At 47.8% G+C, this 19,774-nt stretch overlaps 2 protein-coding genes across 2 annotated transcripts in view; both read left to right on the forward strand.

The window, feature by feature from the left end:
• Window positions 1-19,774, forward strand: part of FGF2 (fibroblast growth factor 2) — a 61,928-nt gene that overhangs the window by 31,465 nt on the left and 10,689 nt on the right. Inside the window, 1 exon segment of the mRNA XM_039879665.1 lies at window positions 15,506-15,609. Within this exon segment, the coding sequence (XP_039735599.1) occupies window positions 15,506-15,609 (104 nt within the window).
• Window positions 15,506-19,774, forward strand: part of AFG2A (AAA ATPase AFG2A) — a 232,585-nt gene continuing 228,316 nt past the window's right edge. The window contains exon 1 of the mRNA XM_039879553.1: window positions 15,506-15,609. The gene's annotated coding sequence lies outside the window, so the exon portion shown is untranslated. The remainder of the gene's footprint in view (window positions 15,610-19,774) is intronic.

The following is a 19,774-nucleotide window of genomic DNA, read 5'->3' on the forward strand; positions in this document are numbered from 1 at the left end:
CATCCGGTTTGCGAATCCCTGCCATCTGGAAAACATCTTCCTGTGGATGTCACTCTGTTCGCTGGGACCTGCCAGTCAAAGGAGCAGCCCTCGTTCTCCTGGATGAGCGTGGTGCTGGTGCCGGGTCGTAAGTTAGGTATCATTTTATCAACTTTCTCCCGAGATTGTTCCCCCTTCTCATTTTTTTAAAGTCAAAATCCAGACTTCACGAACCCCTGGCATTAATTCTCTGGCTCCCCACCCTCCCAGCCACCACCAACGCCCATGTCCTTGTTACCTCACACTCCAGCACAAAGCTGCAACACCTTCCAGTTACGTTTTCTTAAGCATCACTTCCAGTCTGATGCATTTTTTCCTAAGAACCTGCAGTATTTATAGTTTTCATTCCGGGAAACCTAGCCTCCCTGTTTTTCCGAGGCCCTTGTTTATCTGCCCCTGCTCCCTTGACAGGACTCTCTCTGTCCGTATCGTGGGTCACCCACCCTCCAGAATCGGAGAGCGAGGCGGGAAGGCACTTGAAGTCCATCTCCGTTCTAAACGGCGTAGAACAGGGGCACGGAGGAGGTCAAGTGGAGGCAGAGCACTGATCCTGAAGACACGGTGGAGCGCAGAAGGGGTTTCTTGTTCCTATTTGTGTTTTTGAGAATTCGCTAGGAGGAAGAGGGGGAATCAGATGTTTCAGGGGGTTAGGAATTAGAGCCCGTTTCTTGGAATTCCTTCCTTTTTAAAAATCTGGAATGGTCTCTTGTTTCTGGCACTGCTCCGGGCTTACTGGGCGGTACAGCCACACAGCTTGGTTTTATCGTTATCACGGTGCCGAGGCGTGCGTTCCAGCGCTGTGCTTGGCACACGCAGGAGTGCCCCCTAAGCGCCATGGGACGAAGAACAGGAGCAAAACTTAAATTCATATTTAAAATAAATTAAATAAATTAAAATGGCCAGCCTCAGCAAAGGCAAGTAAAAGGATGCATGTTCTCACGTGTTGATTGGAGAGAGATGCAGAATGCAGTTTCGTGAATTATCTTCACCACTGAACGTTGGCTCTGGCTAAGCACTTACCCCGGGAGACCGTGGCTGGGATGAGTGACGGCCGGTCCTGCCACACGGCGGGAGGCCCCTTTTTTTCTGTATGTGGAGCATATAAATGCCTCAGGTGCACGAGGAGGCGAGGCCATTATTATTATATCTTTTAAATCTACAGCCCTCTTGGAACAGATAAAATTTTAAACTAGGACATTGAAAGACCAGCTTCCTGTCCACATGAGGAGACGGCACGTGAAAGCGATAAGCAGACAGAGGCACTGAGTCAGGACGTTGACCAAGCGTGTTCACGCTCGGATGCCGCTCAGGTCCATTGCGAAGGCCTAGGGTTTTCGTGGAGCCGCTGACCGTGTTTCACCACGGCGGTCACGGCGCCGTGCAGGGAAGCGGCGGGCATTTTCGAAGACTCCCTCCCACCCCGCCCGCTTTCGGCCACAGTTTCACGTGTCCCGTTTGAAAGAAGGCAGCTCCTGAGGGGTCCACCTAACTTTATCAGCGTGGGCTTGAGGCAGCCGCGTGCTCGGGGTGGAGCCATGGGCCCCTCTCACCGCGACCCTGTCTCATCCCGTCACCTCCTCAGCACAGCTGGAGAGCCCCCCCCCTCCCCGGCGGAGCCGGCTCCGGCTTCCTGCCGCGTCCACCCAGCCCGTCCTGCCAGGCGCAGGGAGGCGTGTTCCTCCTGGGGGGCAGGGGGGCGCCCCGGGCGCTTGGCCGCAAGCAGCGTTTTCCAGCGCGGAGGTCACCGATTGAGAGACGTGCTGCCCGGCTATTTTCATGACAGAAAAGTCAAAACCTCTCTGTGCGAAGCCGGCTTTGAAAGGTATTTTCCTAATGACTTTCCCAGTCACACAGAATGGCTGTGTGGGGGAGCGCGGTGAGTGAGCGGGAACACTGGGCGGCTGCCTGTCCCCTCCCCGCCCCGCCGGCCGGAGCTGCTCCTCCCTGCACACTCGCTGCTCTGTGTCCTGTGCTGGGCTCCCGAATCCTGTGAGTGTCGCAAGTGAATGTGAACTCTTCGATCCAGAAGGAAGTGCCAGGGACACACACAGCCCCGCGCATGGGCGCCCGCCCCCAGGGGAGCTGCCGGCCCAGCCCAGCTGGCGGCGGATTCTCCGGGGGGCACTCAGCTTGAGGGAGACTCGGCCTCTGGCGGGCAGGCATCCAGGAAGCCTCTCCAACAGGGGCGCAGGCTCCCCGGGGAGGCTGTCACCGGGAGCCCCGGCTCTCTCGGGCATGCGGGACGCTCGCTGAGGCGGCTCGTGTGTTTGTCCTTCATCCTGCTTCTGATTCCAGGGCCCTCTGGCCGGGTTCATAGCCTTGGAAGAAGGGATTTCACACTGGTGACCCACAAGCCAGGTTCCAGTCACAGCCTGTGTGTGTGTGCGTGCGTGAGCATGAGTGCGTGTGTGTGTGCACGCGTGTGTGTGTGCGTGTGTGTGAGAGTGAGGTGCAGAGTTGGAACTGCCCGGGCTGGCGCTCAGCCGTGGCGGCCCCCTAGCTGGGGTGTGCATTCTGTAGTGGAGCGCAGGCCCCACTGCTCCCTGCCCGCCTTAGTCTCGTCACCGAGCCGCTCCACTCTGCGTGGCCCTTGCTCGGGCCCTGTAGGCCTTGGGGTTGGCTCCCTGCTTTAGTATGGAGAATTTCACAGTGTCCCTTGAGTGCTCAGGTCCACTTACTCTGAGACCAACTGAAAGGGTGGATAAGGGAGCTTCAGGAACGGCCTGGTGCTGCAGAACTAACATTTAGAGCCGCCGCCGGCGGTTTTCCGGTGAGGCATTTCCGAGCTTCCAGCAGAGGCCGCCCCGAACGACGGTCTGCCCTGCAGCAGCTCGTTCTGTGTCAGGTACTGACTTCCCCAGAGGCCCGTCCACGCTGGTCTCCTCGGACCGCGGAGCAGGCAGCTCGTCGGAAGCCTGGCGCGTCTGCTTCCCGCTCCAGAGACCTCGGCGGAGGCCCTGTCCCCGTAAGCAGCACCGATGCCACCCGGGGGCCAGCCGCCCCTTATTTAGTAAACGTTGTAGGCGACACAGAGACACGTGAAGTCGTCCGTGTTCTGGGGGCAGCAGAGCAGCTGTCTGGGTTCTTTGCTAATGAAAACTATAGTGATCTGTAGACATCCAACGATCGGAGCCACAGACCATCTCTTGGCCTTGTCTTTATATAATTCTCTTCTGCCACCCGATTCTCGAATACGGCAACAAACAGGCAGCAGAAGTGATGCTTGCGGCTTCCCTCCTTTCTCTGCCCGCACGCCCTCACGCCCTGCGGGAGGACTCGGAGGCCGTGAGGAAGGGCGGAGGCTGCGAGCAGCCGTGGTGGGCAGAGTGGCCCCAGACCGTAAAACGAGCCTCTGAATGATTGAGAATTTGGTAAGCAGAATGAGCCATCAAAAATTTTTTTTCAAATAATGATTCTTCTTAGCAGCGTTTCATGCTTCCCCCATGATTATTAGAGTAAAATCGTTAAAGTTTAGTATTAACTGAAACGTTGCACCAGATTTTCGCGTGGTGGTGTCTCGTGTTTTATGCCACGTGCCCGGACAGGACCGAGCTGCTGGCGAGTCAGCAGGAGTCGGAATGAAGAAAGCCTCACGCTGCGGCGGGAGCTGCCGGTCCACGGCTGCCCCCCCACCCCCTCCCCGCCCCGTGGGTCCTCCGCGGCTTTTATTTTTTTTCTCTCAAATAATTCTGTCTCTTAAACACATTTCGAATGTTAACTATTAAACCAGGTGAGATTTTGAACTAGTCGGCTGACATTTAAAAATTTTTTTTAAAAATTGGAGTTAAATGCGGATTTACAGGCAGTCGTAAGAAATCGAGCTTCCACGCCCTCCCAGCCGGCTCTCCCCAGCCGAGGCGCCTCGCGCCCCGGCAGCACAGTGTCTCCGCCAGGGCGCTGACACCCACACGGGCAGGAGCCGGGACATGGCGTCCGGCGTCCGTCCGTCGTCACAGCCTGTCCTTTTGTAGCCACACTCGTTGCTCCGACCCCACCTCCAGCAGCCACCAGCCCAGTTCAGTTTCTTCAGCAGTTGGCCACTGGGAAGAAAAGACCGTTTAACACTTACGCAGGGCTGATGGCTTTGTGGCTGGAAGCCGGTGTTCATCAGTGTGTGCTCTTGAGTGTTGCGCTGTGTGGCTGTGCCGGGCGACGCTGTGGGGCCCTGGGCCGTCCTGCCTGCATTCACGGCCTCCACACAGCAGGCCACAGAGTCCCCTCGGCAGCAGAGCACTCCTGGCCTCCCCCTGACACCAGGGTAGTCGGGTCCTGCCGGAAGCTGCGGGAAAGGTGAGGCAGGTGTTTTCCCTGCCTGTCAACCTGCTGTGGCCCTTTACTGCTCGTGGGAGCTCCGTCTTCCGCTTCGTCTTTGACCCCTCTCTGCTGTGCGCAGCTCTGCGTTAGCCCGCGTTGCCCCCGGAACTTCCGGAATGCCACAGAATGCCAGCTGGTCTTTCCCCCTGCCTGCTCTCAGTCCGCCGTGATTATCTGATGCCGCCGGAGAAGTGAGAACCAATGCCATTCTTGAACCGGCAGCTGTGTTATTAGGAGGGTCAGTGATGATCTGATGTCCACAGCACGGGGGCCTCTGTGACACTTGCTCTTATCTGTGGCTCTGCCAGCCCAACGCTTGCATCTTAGGGCATGGAGTATGAAGTCTGGTAGAGGAGATATTGGAGGAAATATGTACGTTTTTATGGATTGGAATTGTTTGTAATTCTGTGCCATAAATCAGCAGTACTTTTTCAATTACTTAATTGCAGAAATTAAATGGTATGACTTAGTGGTATTATAATTATGGCTGGAGATTTGTATTTCAAACATCGTATTACACTTGTTTTTATGTAAAGTGTTTTACGTGTTTTGTCATCGTCGACGTCGTAAGTCCCATAGTAAAATCAGTTTCTACATTAGGGTTGTAGGAATTGATAGAAAGATTTAATGGGCTCGTGAAGTTATGTCCTGATCGAGTAGTAATGAAGGGATTCGTGGATCTCTAAGGTCCGTCCTTCCTTCCTTCCTTCCTTCCTTCCTGTTTTTCTTTCCTATTATGTCCAATTTTAACCTTCTTTGCAAACTGAGGTGTTGCTAAAATTTTAATGAATAACTGTGTGTCTATAGTTCTTCTCTGTGAACCTAAACCAGCCAGCTGCATTATGAAGAGAATGGCATGTGTGGTTTTGGGTTCTGGGATGATGTGCAAAGCAAATAATAAAAAATGGAAGTTTAATGAGAGGGGCCGGGTGAATCTGGTTCATCATGTTTGTGTTTTGTTTAGAAAAAAGAAAAGAAGGAATAACCAAATTTAGGTTGATGATCTTTGGTATTTATATGATTATTACCTCCAGTCCTCCATGTGTGTGTGGGGAGAGAGAGAGACAGAGACAGAGACAGAGACGGAGACGGAGACGGAGAGAGACACTTAAGGGTTTTCATTGTTGGCAGATGAGCGTCTTTTGTTTCCTGGGCTCCTTTGCCAGTTGTCTTTGCGTTCAGGGGTTGTCAGTGCCTGGTCTTCAGCCTTGAGTCGCATGATTCCTGATAGGAGAAAAGAAGCCCGTAGCTGATAACTGGGGGATTTAGTTACCAACTACTTGGGAATTTCAGTTCCAGGGAGACTGCTACTAAACCTGAGTCACTTATTTTTGACTCAAAGAGATAATTTCATTGGAAAGCTAACACACTCCCTCACTCAGTTGTAAAGTGAAAAAGGTCGTTTTCATCAAATACATTAAAATGCGCCCCGTTCTGAGATGTGAATGTGAGGAAGGACGAGTGTTTCTCGTCTGCAGACGGAGCGAGGGACGCCTGTTTTCCCGTTATCTTCGTGAGCTCAGTGGGGGGTTTCTGTTTACTTCGGCTTCACATTACTGAAATGAGAAATATCGTGAACGCCGCCCAACCAGGACACGCCACGCGATGCCACTGGAGCGTAAGCCCCGAGGGTGGGGACTGTAGGTGTCGGTTACGGTTGTGTTTCTGGCTCCTAGAATGTTCTTGACGTAGGACGCGACCGATACCATTTTGTTCAGTGAATAAATAATAAACACAGGAGAATGGACTGAGAAGTTGTGTAAGGTCTGTGTCTTCTTTGCAGCAAGTACCATGTCGTCGATTTCCCGTGAGAATAGTGAAACGAACTTTCTTTGCTGTCGGTAAAGAATCAACCTCACTATGGTAAGACGTGTTATACAGCAAAAATGACCTTTTTAGAAATGTCACATCATGTAGGTCACACTTGCCCTCTTCTAGATAGTCCCTCGTCCTTGATCAAGTACAAGGTTCCCTGACAAATACTGTATAACTCCTCGAATCTCAAAACAAAGCCATGGAAAGCAAGCCGGTAGACGGAGTAGGCGGCCAGAGTATTTGGTAATTATTTTCAGACGTGGAGGGAGGTTCGCTCTGCTCTAAGCTTCACCAGCAGCAGCAGGTGGCGGAGCCCGCTCTCGAGTTCCGGTTCTGCCGGTCTCCACAGTCCTCGCACTCGCCACCGTGTTATTTATTTATTTTTTTTCCGAGTACCGCAGTCTGATTTCTGTGGTTTACTTCAGTCCGGGTCCTTGAGGAAGTTGTTCGCATTCACAGCTCCCGGGTTCTTACTGTGGTTGAATCTAGTGACTCCTTTTCCGTCTGTGTTACCGGCTCCTTTCATCCCGTTTGACACGGAAGCACCTTTTGAAGGCCCCACTTGAGATTCTGTCACCGCTTGGTTTTTACGCCGTCCTGGTTTCCTGCCTCTGCCCACTCCTTCGGGGGAGAAGTGCTTTCTTTACTATACCGAGTCTTCTCTTCTGCAAGCCTATGCGTAGCTCCCCTTTTAAAAGTCTTTGAAAAATGGCTTCCAGTAACGTTTTGTAGCTTTCTCCGTAGAAGTACCTCGAGCTTTGATCACAGATGGTGTCCTTTTAAATGTAATGACACATTCTAACAGGTTTGGTAGGGTTCCAGAAATTCAATTCATTTTTATGTATTCTTATACCAAGCAACCTCGCTGAATTATTTCCTGTAGCGTGTTTGTATTTTATTTTGACTTTTAAAAAACTTTTTAGTTAGGAATAATTTCAGATTTACAGAGGAGTTGCGAGGATTTACCAGGGAGTTGCCCCGTACCCTTCACCCAGCTTTCCCTGAGGTTAACGTCTCACATAACTGCGGCCCTGGTGTCAAAACTAAAAACCGATACCGGCTCCTTCCTGTTAGCTGCCGGCTTTATCTCGATTTCTCCACCTGTTCCGCTAATGTCCTTTTTCTCTTCCAGGATCCAATCTAGAATATCTCTTTGCATTAGATAGTCTCTTGATCTTTAATGCAGGAAATTGTACCATTTACAAAGAATAAGAGTTTTTGTCCCTTGGTTCCCAGATCTGTGTGTGTCTGTGTGTGTGTGGTGATGATGCATGCATGTGTGTGTATGTCTTGGAATTATGTGTGTGTGTGGTGTGTATGTGTGTGTGTGTGTTTGGTAGTAGCAGGTGTCAGGTGTGTGTATACATACCTTCCCGCACTGGTGTGGACTGGCCATCCTACTCCAGGCTCTTCCTCCTTCCATAAATGTCAGAGCTGCCGGGATTCTGAGCTTTGTCCTTGAAATCACACCTGCCACACACTCTTCTGGGGGGTCTCAGCCTTGTGTGTCCACCTGTCCGGGTCAGGCGCAGCCTGTGTGCCCAAGGCCGCCGGTTGCTAAGATCACCAAGTCTTTCTTTCTAGCGCAGATTTCTTATGAGCTGGTTTCTTCTGGAAATCTGTTTGGATTTTCCACGCACTTTGACTACATCTGAAGGGAACACACTTCGCTATCTCCTCGCCTCCTTGGCCCTCCTCCTGTTTCCCATCTCAGCGGCCTCCAGGTTCTCCCGGGCCAGGGAGACCTGAGTTCGGGACTCATCATCTCCTTTCTCTCACTCCCATCCTCATCTTTCTCCCATCTCCACTCCACTCTCATCACTCCTCCCTCATTCCTCCTCATCGTACAACCATCATCACTCACTCCTCCTTGTACCGTACCATTTTCCATATATATCTCATAAACCTTCATTCATCATCATCCTCCCTCCTCCTTCATAAATTATATATACATCACTCATTTCCTCACATTCTCCTCTCCTCCTCATCGTACCATTATATAAAATATATCTCCTTCACTCCTCCTCTGATATTTCCCCGGTCCGTTTCATTTCATGTCCGAGTCGTCCGTTGATTTATGAACATCACTTTTCTCTTTCTCATGATTTCTACTTTAGATGACGTCGGCGTCCCATTTGTTTGGATATACACATCATCGTTTCTTGGGCGGACTCTCTGGGGTTCTTTTCGTTAGGACATCGGCGGGGTATCCTTTGACCCTGTGCTTGTTTTACTGCCCAACCACCCTGGTGTCCCTGGGAAGTGCTGCTTGCCCCCTCGCCCTTTCTCCTTCGGAAGTTATACAAATAAGGATGTTTTCCGTTGCTGTTCCTACTCTCTTTTCCTGGCAAAGCCCTGCTGATTTTCGGTCCGCCTTCAGTTGTCGTTGCTTCTCGGACCCCCTGAGCTCCCAGGCTGGCTCAGCTGCACCTTCCGCGTGCTCTCTGGGTGGCGTGTATGGAGCTCTGTCATGGCACTTACGGTGCGGAGCCTGGCAGCCGTTTTTCTGCATACAGCCCGCTCCTCCCTGACAGCGCTGCGTGTTCTTCGGGCCGAGGACCGATGCCGTGTTTTCCTCTGTGCTTCCTGTCGCTAAGCACACTTCCTAGCACGTAGCTGTCACTAACATGTTTGTTGAATGGCTGAATAAATGTATTCACTGTTCTTGGAAACCCTGACTTGACTGTTCCCAGAAATCGTATTTTTTTTTTTCCCCAAAACCAAACCTGAGTAGGTGTCAGCTTCCTTATTTACAAATGAGGAGGGCACACGGAAGGCTCTCTGAAGGATCTCCTTTATAAACCAGTATTTATGATTTTAAGGTTTACTGTCCTTGAGCATATTCAAAAGAAAATGATGCAGATTCTGAAGAAAATTCCAAAACGGGAGTTCCAAACAGTTTGAGCAATGGTGGTAACATTGAAATAACAATTCGGTTGATGATGATTTTGTTTCTGCTGCATAACTGAGTGTGCCACATGCTAAGGATGTGAGCGCAGGAACATTTGAGAGGTCGTCTTATGGTGATGAGAGTTTCTGAGCCTTTGCTTACACATCTAAACCGCTTTAGAGAGACTGTAAATTCTCCTCTGCTGAAGGTTTTCAAGTTAAAGACGGCTGTTTCGCATGGATGTTGAAGACGGGGTGGGATTTGAAAGATAATTGCGTAATGATGGGGTGGCTGGACCTCTGAGATGTTGCCTAATGATGGGATTGTTCAGTTCGGTTTTTGTTTTTATGTTACAACAGAAAAAGAGTTGAATTTTAAGCTTGGATAACACTATTTTTTTATTTTCATCTCTTACTGGATTTAATATCAACATTAGAAAGCCACCAGAAGTCTGTGTTTATCAAAGTTGTTGACTTTTGCGCATCCGTAAACTGAATACGGCGAGTGTTCTCCAGCTTGCCGAAAGGGGCTGGTTTAGATCAGTGTCTGAGGTCCGATTTAACAACGTGCTTTAGTGTAGTCTCCAGCCACCCCGGAGCCTCTCCGTGTCCCCTGTCCTCATCACAGCCCCTGCCTCCCCGGTGAACGTTTAGAGATTTTCATTTTAATCGCTTTTTCGCGTTCCTGAATAGGCTCATCACACCGATAGGCACCCTTCAATATGCTACTTCAGTTTTGCCTTTTAAAAATATGTGAGTTTTAAGCCTTTTCTTTTGTTTTTTTGGTCTCGGGTCCTCCTTCAGTCCTGTTTTCTCCCTTGTAATGGATTGTCGAGGAAATTGGATTTCTGGACCTGCACAGTTTCTCAGGCTAGATTCTGCAGATGGCTCTGGCTGCCTAGGACTTGGCTGTTTAACACAAGGGTGGCCGTTTCGTGCCTCAGCCCTGGAATGACATCCTGTCTGGAATCCCATGCCCCGTGTCGCCCGGCCCTGCACCTTGTTCACGAGGCTCCTCGTCCCTCCCTGGGGAATCCCCGGCTTTCCATCAGACCATCAGGCTGTCCTTTTCCGTAGTCTCCCAGCACCCGTAAACTCTCACGTGACACTGAAGACATTACTTCGCGACTAGATTTTCTCTTGCCGGGAAGCTCTCATCCACCCAGCCTTCGCTAGATGCTTCTGTGTGCCTGGCACCGAGCACAGAGGTGGACATGGAACAGCTCCTGCCCCCAAGAAGCTCACAGGCAGGGAGGGACAGACAGGTGTGGTCTACACCATCCTGCGTCCTGCGTGGGGGAGGCAGGCTGCTGGGAGAGTGGAGAGGTGAGGCCGGAGGGGCTGACCACAGGGCGGATGTGTGTGCGCCGCAGGATGGGCACACACAGTACTGCAGAAAGGGGTGTTCTGTTCTACAGTCATTCATTCATTAAGCACTTTTTAGGTGGCAGGCTTCGTATTATTATCCTGGATAAAATCTCTTTTTGACTGCTGTGACAGACACTTTTCAAGTGTATAACCAAAAAGCTGGACTGAAGTATTAAAGCAGGGACTAGTTTTTACATAAGGAGAAAACCAGGTTGTAACATTTATCCAAGTATAAAAATATGAACGCATACTTTGCTATTTCCAGACACTGGCTGAGGATAATAGATTCCCTAGTTGGACAGAGAAGGGAATGGATTTTTTTTTTTTTTTTTTATAGTTCCAGGTAGCCGGATTAAAAGCCATCCTCCATTTTTCAGAACAAATTTTTGCTAGCTTGTCTGTTCATTATATTGTTTAATTTCCGGAAAAGTGTGGAAAATTTTACAATGTACTTATTATGTGGAAATGTAATATAATTTCTTTCACTGCCTGTCTTGAAGGACTTGATATTTAAAACTCCTCCCTTAAGAAAACCCTCTTCCCCTTCTCCCCCAGCAAATGAACTGTGTCTTTGGCTTATTGCCTTTACCGTGTCGTAAGATCCAGTGGCTTTGCTTGGTAAGAATCTTCTAAATCTCAAGGATGATTTTTTTTTTTTTATGGTTTCTTTCTTCCCCGTGAAGCCAACCCAACATGGGACAGCGACAACTGAAAGGCTGACTCGAATGTAACTGGATTTAATTTCCCCGGACAGCCCAGAAACCTTGAGTAGCGGCTGAGGTTACACATTATACAGACCCGCACAGTATCTCAGGGATTCTAGCTGTTAAGGACTGAGAGTTTCTGTCCCCACCTCCCCCAAATTTATATGTTGAAATTCTAACCCCCAATATGATGGTGTTAGCAGGCGGGGCCTTGGGAGGTCATGAGGATGGAGCCCTCGTGAGTGGGATCTGTGTCTTCATTAAAGAAGCCCACAGAGCTCCCGGCCCCTTCTCCGCATGAGGCCACGGGGAGGAGGCAAAGCACGCAGCAGCCCCCCAACCTAGCAGCGCACTGGTGTCGGACTCCTCGGCCCAGAACCGCGTGAAATCAGTGTTTGTTCCCCAAGTCGTCCAGCCTTGGGTGTTTCTGTTAGAGCAGCGGGTGGTCTAAGACGATACCCTTCAATTCACTTAACACTAACTGCCCACTGAACTGCCTTTGGCTTCTCTCTGTTCTTTTATAACCCGAAGGTCTTTTTATTAGAGAGTTTTAAACATATACACAAAGATAGAAGGACCTGCACGGTGGCGCTCATGTGCCCATCCCCCAGCTTCAGCGGTTACCACGTGACTGGTCTCAGTTCATCTGCATCTCCACCTGCTCCCCCGCCCCCCCCACCCGGCTGCCCCACAGTGGGATAGACATTCTGTCATCCCATCGTTATTTAAAGATGATTACACAAGTCGTGACGTGAGTGATATGTATGTATTAGTGCATATTAGCTACATATAGATGCTTCATATGTATCTCTAAAGGATAAGGACTTAAAAAAACAAGCACCGTTCCATTCTCATGCCTAAAACTTTTCAAAGCTGTCTTAAAAGCGTAAAATGTGCCAGGAATGTTAAAATGTCCCCTGTGGCCTCACGCTCTCTACTGTTGTTTTGCTTTAATCGAGACTCAAACATGGTTCACGCAGTGCTTTTGGTTGACATGTCTCTTATGTCTCCTTCAACTGAAAATTTTTCTCTCCCTCCTGAAACTCATGAAAGTGAGTTGTTTTCATAGTCATGTTTAATATGGCACACACTGGCATTTTGTTCTGGATTATTTTAAAATTCCGACAGTGTTAACATTATGTTCTTATTATAGAAGTCACATATGCTCAACCAAGAAAAATTTTTAAGTAACAAAAAATATTATTTTTGTTTCATCACCTCAAAATCATTGTTAACTCTTTGAGATTATTTTCTACTAATCTGTATATATTCAAGTGTATGATTTTTACATAGTAAGTATTCTCTCTGCTATTTGGGCTTAATTTGCACTTTTTCTAGTTCTTAAGGTAGAAGTGTAGATTTTTATAATTTTTTGCTTTTCTAGTACACTTAAAGCTATAACTTTTCCTTTAAGTATGTTGTTTTTATTATCACATACTTAGAGATATTATCTAATTCCCCTTAAGTTTTCTTTTATCTGTGTTTTATTTAGAAATGTATTGCTTAAACTCCAAATATTTGAGAGATTTTTTTAGATCTTATTGTTACTAGTTTCTAATATACTCTGTATAATTTCAACCCTTTTAAATGTATTGCAGCTTATTTTATGCCCTGCAATAATTTATTCTTGGAAATATTCCTTGAAAAGAATGCAGATGTTGGGTGTAGAGACCTTATCAATACTCATTTGAATATTATCAAATATTCAGATGCATAAGAATGAAGTTTGACCCTCATACTACATACAAAAATTAACTCAAAATGGATCAAGACCTAAACGAATGAGGTAAAACTAAAAACTCTTAAGAGAAAAGCACAGATGTAAACCTTCACGTTCTTGGTTTAGGCAATGGTTTCTTAGATACGTCACTAAAAGCACAAACAATGAAAGAATAAAATGGATAAATTGGGTTTCATGAAAATTAAAAATATTTATGCTTCAAATGAAAACATCAAGAAAGTAAAAAGACAGCCCACAAAATGGGAGAAAATATTCATAAGTCAGATATCTGGAATTTGTATCTAGAATATATAATGAACTCTTACAACTCAATGGTAAATAACAACCTGATGTGAATGGACATTTTCTAAAGAAGATACATAAATATCCCATGCGCACATGAGAAGATGCTCAACGTCATTACCCATCAGAAAAATACAAATCAGAACTTCAAGATATTACTTCACACACACCTAGGATGGTTATAATTTTAAAATAACAAAACACAGGCTATAACAGGTGTGGCCCGGATGTGGAGAAATTGGAATCCTCAGTTTCTAATGGGCATGTAAAGTGGTTGCTTTGGAAAATAGTCTGACAGCTCCTCAAATGATGAAACAGAGAGTTACCACACGACCCAGTAATTTGACTTCTCGACTTCTCGGTATATACCCAAGAGAACGTGTCTGTACAAAATATTGTACGGAAATGTGCATAGCAGCATTGTTTGTAGTAGCCCAAAATTGGAAACAAACACAAGGTCCATTCACTAATGGATGAGTACATCAAATGCGGTCTGCCCGCTCCATGAAATATTATTTGGTAATAAAAAATGAAGTACTGCTACATGCACAACATGGATGAACCCGGAAGACGTTACGCTAAGAGAAAGAAGCCAGTCACAAGGGACCACGGAGCGTCTGATCCTGTTTATGTGAAGCATCCAGCATAAGGAAATCTGTAGAGACAGGAAGTAGATGAGCGGTAGCCTGGGCCTAGGGATGGTGGCGTTAGGGTCGTGGGAGGTGAGTGCTAAAGGGTATGGGCTGACGGAAATGCTCTAAAATTAATCGTGATGGTTGGACAACTCTGCGAACATACTAAAGGACACTGAATCGCATCCTGTGTGGATTATATCGCAGACTGTTAAAAAAAACCAACAAAACGAACCGTGGGGACCAACAGTTCAGGGGAGGAGCCCTTCATATTCCTTAACATTATGGTGACTTTGGGAAAAGACCTCCTCACCTGGAGTGGATCGATTCGAACAGTTCAAGTCCACTAGGCCAGGAAGCACTGGCTGGCTCACCATGGTGGCAGAGGCAGTTTTTTTAGCATAGCTTTCAAATGACTGTGATGTTAGGAGGAGGATAAAGCCTCAGGTGAATGAAATCTACATGATCTGAAAAAAAAAAAAGTGCTCGGTCGGGTGGGTTGATAATGTTATTCACATATTCCATATTCTTACTGGTTTCTTTTGTCAATTTTTGCATCAGATATTTTAAAGTTCTCTAATTAGGTGTTACACATTTAAGGTTATGTCGTCTTAATGGGACCCTGTTCGTCTGTAGTTAGGCCACTTGCCTCGACGTCCACATTAGTTGATATTAATATAGCCATGCCAGCATATTATACTCAGGGTATGCGTTTTATTTTTTTTTCCTACATTTTTACTTTCAACTTGCTCGTGTGTTTGTATTTAAAGTACTTTTCTTGTAAACAACAGAGTCGTTTCATAACTTATTTAGCCCTAGAACCTATTTTTTTTAGGTAACCCGTATTTGTTAAAGTACATTTTGGGCAGGAGAATGCAAATTAGAAATTTTGCAAGAAGAACAAAATGGAAATTTTTAACTTCGTTTTTATTTGAATTAATTAAATGATTATCTGTCCGTGTGGCATTATCATTATAACCACGTAATATCTGTTTTTTGTTTTCCTCCATTCTGCTTAATCATGATAACGTGGTAGTTCAGGTTATCCGCCCTCTTCAAAGTCTTACGTTCTGAATCTTTTATCACACTGTATAAGCATTCTGTTTTTCCACTAGGTAGATAAATTTGCAAAAAATAGATTTCTCGATAAAGAAAGATAAATGCACTGGTATTGTATTGAAGGGAAGAGCAGAAGAAAGATGCGCTGGAAATCCAGGAAATACAAACCAGCAGATAACACTGAGCAATTCGATTCTGTTCTCCTTATGAAGAATTGGTTAAAAATAACTTTTAAAGTTTAAACTTAGGCAGCGGCATGGAAATTCTCACAAGTTGTTTACATTTTTATGTACTCTGAAAATAGTCAGTTCCCTTCGCTGTAAAACTTTTTTTTTAAACTTGAGCAGTTAACAGGGCCGAGTGGAAGCTAATTGTACGTAAAAGGAAAACGCATTCCCCATTCTGTCACTCCTCTGCTCGCTGCATGGAGTGAGAAGGGCGTCGAGGGACTCTAGTGCTTTCTCGTGGATCTGCATCGCGTCCTGCTGGCATTTCATTGACATCCATCGCCTGTCCCCTGTCCACCCGCCCCACGGGGCGCCGTTGCCCAGAGTGGATCACCTGGTTGCTCAGGCGTCTCTTGTGTTTACGTTGCATAAATGTGTATCTGGCTCCTTTTTCTATGATGCTACAAAGGTCATTTTTTCCCTCGTTACTTCTAGTCAAACTGCAACTGCAAGCAGAGGAGAGAGGGGTCGTGTCCATCAAGGGAGTGTGTGCGAACCGCTATCTCGCCATGAAGGAGGATGGACGGCTGCTGGCTTCCGTAAGTACTACTTCTGTTTCTGTAGCTTTTCTCCTGTTTCTTTTTTAGCTTTTACTGCTGTTAATGTGCCAGCGTTGGTGGTTATTAAATCTTTATTAAGAGTTTTGCAGGCATTATATCATTTGATCTCCATATTCACCTCATAAAGTAGAGAGTGCTATGCTCTTTATTTCGCAGATGCAGAAACTAAAGTTTGTGGTCAGAATCCAGTGACCGAGCAAAGGCTGGTACAAGGCAGCGCCTGGGTCACTCGAGGCCACCTGGCCCCCCGAGCATGAGTGTTCACGGCCCGTTCTGCCTCCTCCGCAAAGCTGCTCAACTAACATTTCTTATATTGCGCGGTGGTTTGCAGATCAGTGAGAGGGACAAAGAAACTTTCAAGTACCAGTTGTTAAGTTTCTTCTTTCAGTTGTGCCATCCCGAACACTTGCAGTGCAGGATACTAAGCGAGAATATGGGCTTGTCACCTAGGAACAGATGCCGGCTCTGCCACTTGTCACTGTGTGTTCTTGGGCAAATTATTCCTAGTTCTCTTCCCTGTAAAATGGAGACACCAGCGAGCCTATGTCACAGAGTTTTGGGGAGGACAGAATTGGATGATTTATATCGAGTGCCTCAGTCAGGGTCTAATCCACAGTAGGCCCTGGAGTCACTCAGGCCTTCCTCCTCGAGATACTTCGCGTTCGTAGGAGAGCTCAGGCAGGACGGGGACTTCTCCTTCTCTACTTTTTGTCACAGCCCGTCAGAGGTCGTAGCTCCTGGTTCCCACTCTTTTCACGAGCGCAGGCTCCCCGTCAACCTCACCTTTGTTGTCAGAACCAGATGGCAGGTCTGTTGGTCAGGAACAGTGCCGGGCGCCGGTGCAGGGGTACGAAGTGACCGGGGGAGCAGAGAGGACACGTACCTGAAAGCATGCGTGTCTGTACATCAGCAGTCAGGCTGCGGCCGTCACGGCAGCCCAGTGGCTGGCGATGACCCCTCTGTGACTCCCCCACAGAAAGGATCTGTCGGGACCAAGCAGCTGTGGCGTTTTGAGCTATACAAGTAGTTTTCGAAATTTTTTTCTGAGGGAAGACTTTTGGATTTCTGAAGGTACTTACACAGACGTACAGGTTGATCATCTGGCAAAGATATAACTATGTTGATATTATCAATTTATGTTGTTTTTGTGGGATAAATAACAAATTTGGGTGTAGTGGCTCTCTCTCTCTTTTTTGGTAGTTAAATAAATTTTAGAATCTTCAAGAATAGGCAATACTTACTGAGTGTACAGTGTGCCAGGGTTATAAAACTGAATGACAAATGGCCTGAGCCTTTAATGGGTCACAGTCCTGGGGAAGGTGGCAGATGTGTAAGTAGGTATTTGTAATAATGTGTAAGGGTTCTGATGTGTTTCTTCTGTGTCTTGCATACATGCGTAGTAATAAAGGAAGTAAGAAGTGTCATGACATAGGAAGTAATACAGGAAAGGAAGGGATTGAATTCGTCTAGGCTGGGCAGGATGACCTCCGGGACTTTAGATGATGTAGAGGAAGGAGTTCATCAGGCAGGTCAGGGAGCAGAAATCGGAGACGAGGCCGTGGGTAATTGTAGGACGCAGCACAGGCAAAGGCGTGGGTGCACAGAGCTCACTGGGCCTCTCTCTAGAGTTACAAGTAGTTCGCTACTGCCCCGCAGAGAGGGCAAAGGGATCACAAGATGGAGCGGAAGGGCTAGGGCTGGAGAGGTAGGCAGACGGCGTGCTGAAAGCCGTGAAGGATTTTAAGAAGAGACACAATCCAATTTGAATTAGAGAAAGATGACTCCAACGGCAGTGTACAGCAGGGGTCCCCAACCCCCGGGCCGTGGACCTGTACCGGTCTGTGGCCTGTTAAGAACCAGGCCGCTCAGCAGGAGGGGAGCGGCAGGTGGGGGAGCGAAGCTTCATCTGTATTCACAGCCGCTCCCAGAGCCAGCATCAGCGCCACCTCAGATCATCAGGTGTGAGAGTCTCATGGGGCATCGGTCCCTGGTGCCAAGAAGGTTGGGGACCGCTGGTGTACCGGATGGGTTTGAGGAGGCCGGGACTGGTGGACACAGACCAGTTCAGGCGAGCGATGATGGAAACCCAGCAACACCAGGGCGGAGAGGCCGAGTCACGCGCTAGCGCTCGCGATGGGCTCTGTGGCAGTGTAGCGCGGGGAAAAGTCAGAGTCAGCTCCTCGATTTCTAGTTTGGATGAGAAGGCAGATGAGGAAGGGGGAAGAGGAGAAGGTCAAGTTCCGGGAGAAGGTAATACAGGGTCAAATGTCACCTGTCTCGAGTTGCCAGAAGGCATTCAGCTGAAGGTGTTCACTACGGGGTTGGAGTTACGGGTCGGGAGCTTAGGGGAGACAGGCAGACGTGGGTGCTGACATGCAGACGTGGGTGTCATCAGCATGGACGTAGTAGTTAAGAGAGGGGAATGGGTGCGGTTGCTCTGGTGAAAATAGCTCTGAAAGATTGACTACTTGAGACTTTCACTTTCTTCGCTGTTCTTGTCTTTTTTCCTACCAGTCTGTTCTCAACTCAAGGCATGAGTTAATACTTTGGGAAATCTACCAAAGTGGCATTTTAATATTTCCAGGATAGCGAGTCAGTGGGTCATTTTGGATGACCTTGATCTTGGAGAGGAAGGAAGAGGGCTTCACCTCAGGGTGTGGCAGCTCACATACGGCGTGGATCGCCATGGCTTCTGTAATAGTGTTGGTCTGGCTGCTGTAGGACAGGGAAGGTGGCGGAGAAGAGAGATCCACACACGTCGGCTTCCGTCATGGCTAACTACAGACACCGCCAGTCAGATGACCTCCAGCCTTGCCTGGGTCGTCGTCTGGCTCAGTGAGCGCTTTGAGATGGTCACCCTATTTTCCACCTGCTGGGATGAGAAGGTCCAGTAACCTGTCATCAGAGGGCTTGTTAGTCTCGGGCACGTAGTCTGGATGCAGGTACATCCCTAACGACAAAAGCTCCATAGCTGTCGAAAGTGATGGGAACAGAAGCTACTCGGGTCCGTGAGAGGAGACGCAGCTGAGACAATAGACCTGAAGCCGTCTGCTCATTCTTACAGAGTTCTCTAGATGGTAAATTCAGAGAATTCTGACCTCCTCTCGGGAAGCAGGCGTGAAGCTTCCCAGACTGTCGATTCTGTACTGCACAGGCATACAGCGCTCCAAAATAAACCGTTCCCTCGTTCCTGCCTTAGCTCAGCAGGACCTTTCGCAAGATGAAGGTCATGGCGTTTTATTTAGTCTTCAATGTGTCTCTGTCTCTATGGATGTGTGTTAATTCTTCCCGGTACAGATTTCCTTCAGGTCGATGCCGTAGGAATTAATTTAGCAATGCCGAGACGTTTATCACAAACTTTTCTGTTGAGACAAAGCTCCGGCTGTTCTACTGGAAAATTCAGGATTTATGTTTCCTCTGAGGAGTGGCATCAGCCAAGATGTAGTTGGGGCCCTTGCCGCCAGCCTCACATCCGTCCGGGTGGGCTGTCGGTCTTCAGCTGAGACGGTGACCGTCCAGGCCCCACAACCAAGGAGGCGCTGTCTGAGGTTCAGTGAGTGGCTTGCTCCTCTGAGTCAGATCCGGAGGTGCTGAGCTGTCGACAGTAGCAGCTTTCGGTGTAAGCCCAGTGTTAGGACCAGTAGCCATCATTCTGGGATGCAGATGCTCCTTATAACTTGGAGAACCTGGGGTTATGAACTTGAGCTTGCCAGAGGCACCCTTCTCCCCTCTCTCCTTCTGCCTGGCCCCGCTCCCCACTGCTGTGTGTGGCGCGTCTCTGGGCTCTTCTGCGTGTTGCCCCGCATGGGATTCCCACAGAGATTTGTGAATCATGCCAGTTTTCCTTCAGCATACTCTGCATACATAAAATATTTTGTTTCTAAGAATCATGTTAGGTAGATTACTACCAGTTAAGGGTATGAAAAAAAGAGCAAGTTAGGTACCATTTTTTTCTCACATATTAGTGGTACAAGTGCGTTCAGGCTAAGGATTTCTCACTGTCTGAAAAAATTTCTTAAGGGTTTTCCCTCCTTTCAAAGCTAGAAAATAACAAAAGTTCTATAAAAAGAGTAACTATATTTAACTGCCAAAGCCTGTATTTGGAGGCGGAAGCAGAGTAGTCCTTTAATACACTACAGGCTCC

This window comes from Pteropus medius, unplaced genomic scaffold (genome assembly GCF_902729225.1).
Source record: "Pteropus medius unplaced genomic scaffold, Ma_sr-lr_union100, whole genome shotgun sequence".
In the NCBI taxonomy this organism is placed as follows: Eukaryota; Metazoa; Chordata; class Mammalia; order Chiroptera; family Pteropodidae; genus Pteropus; species Pteropus medius.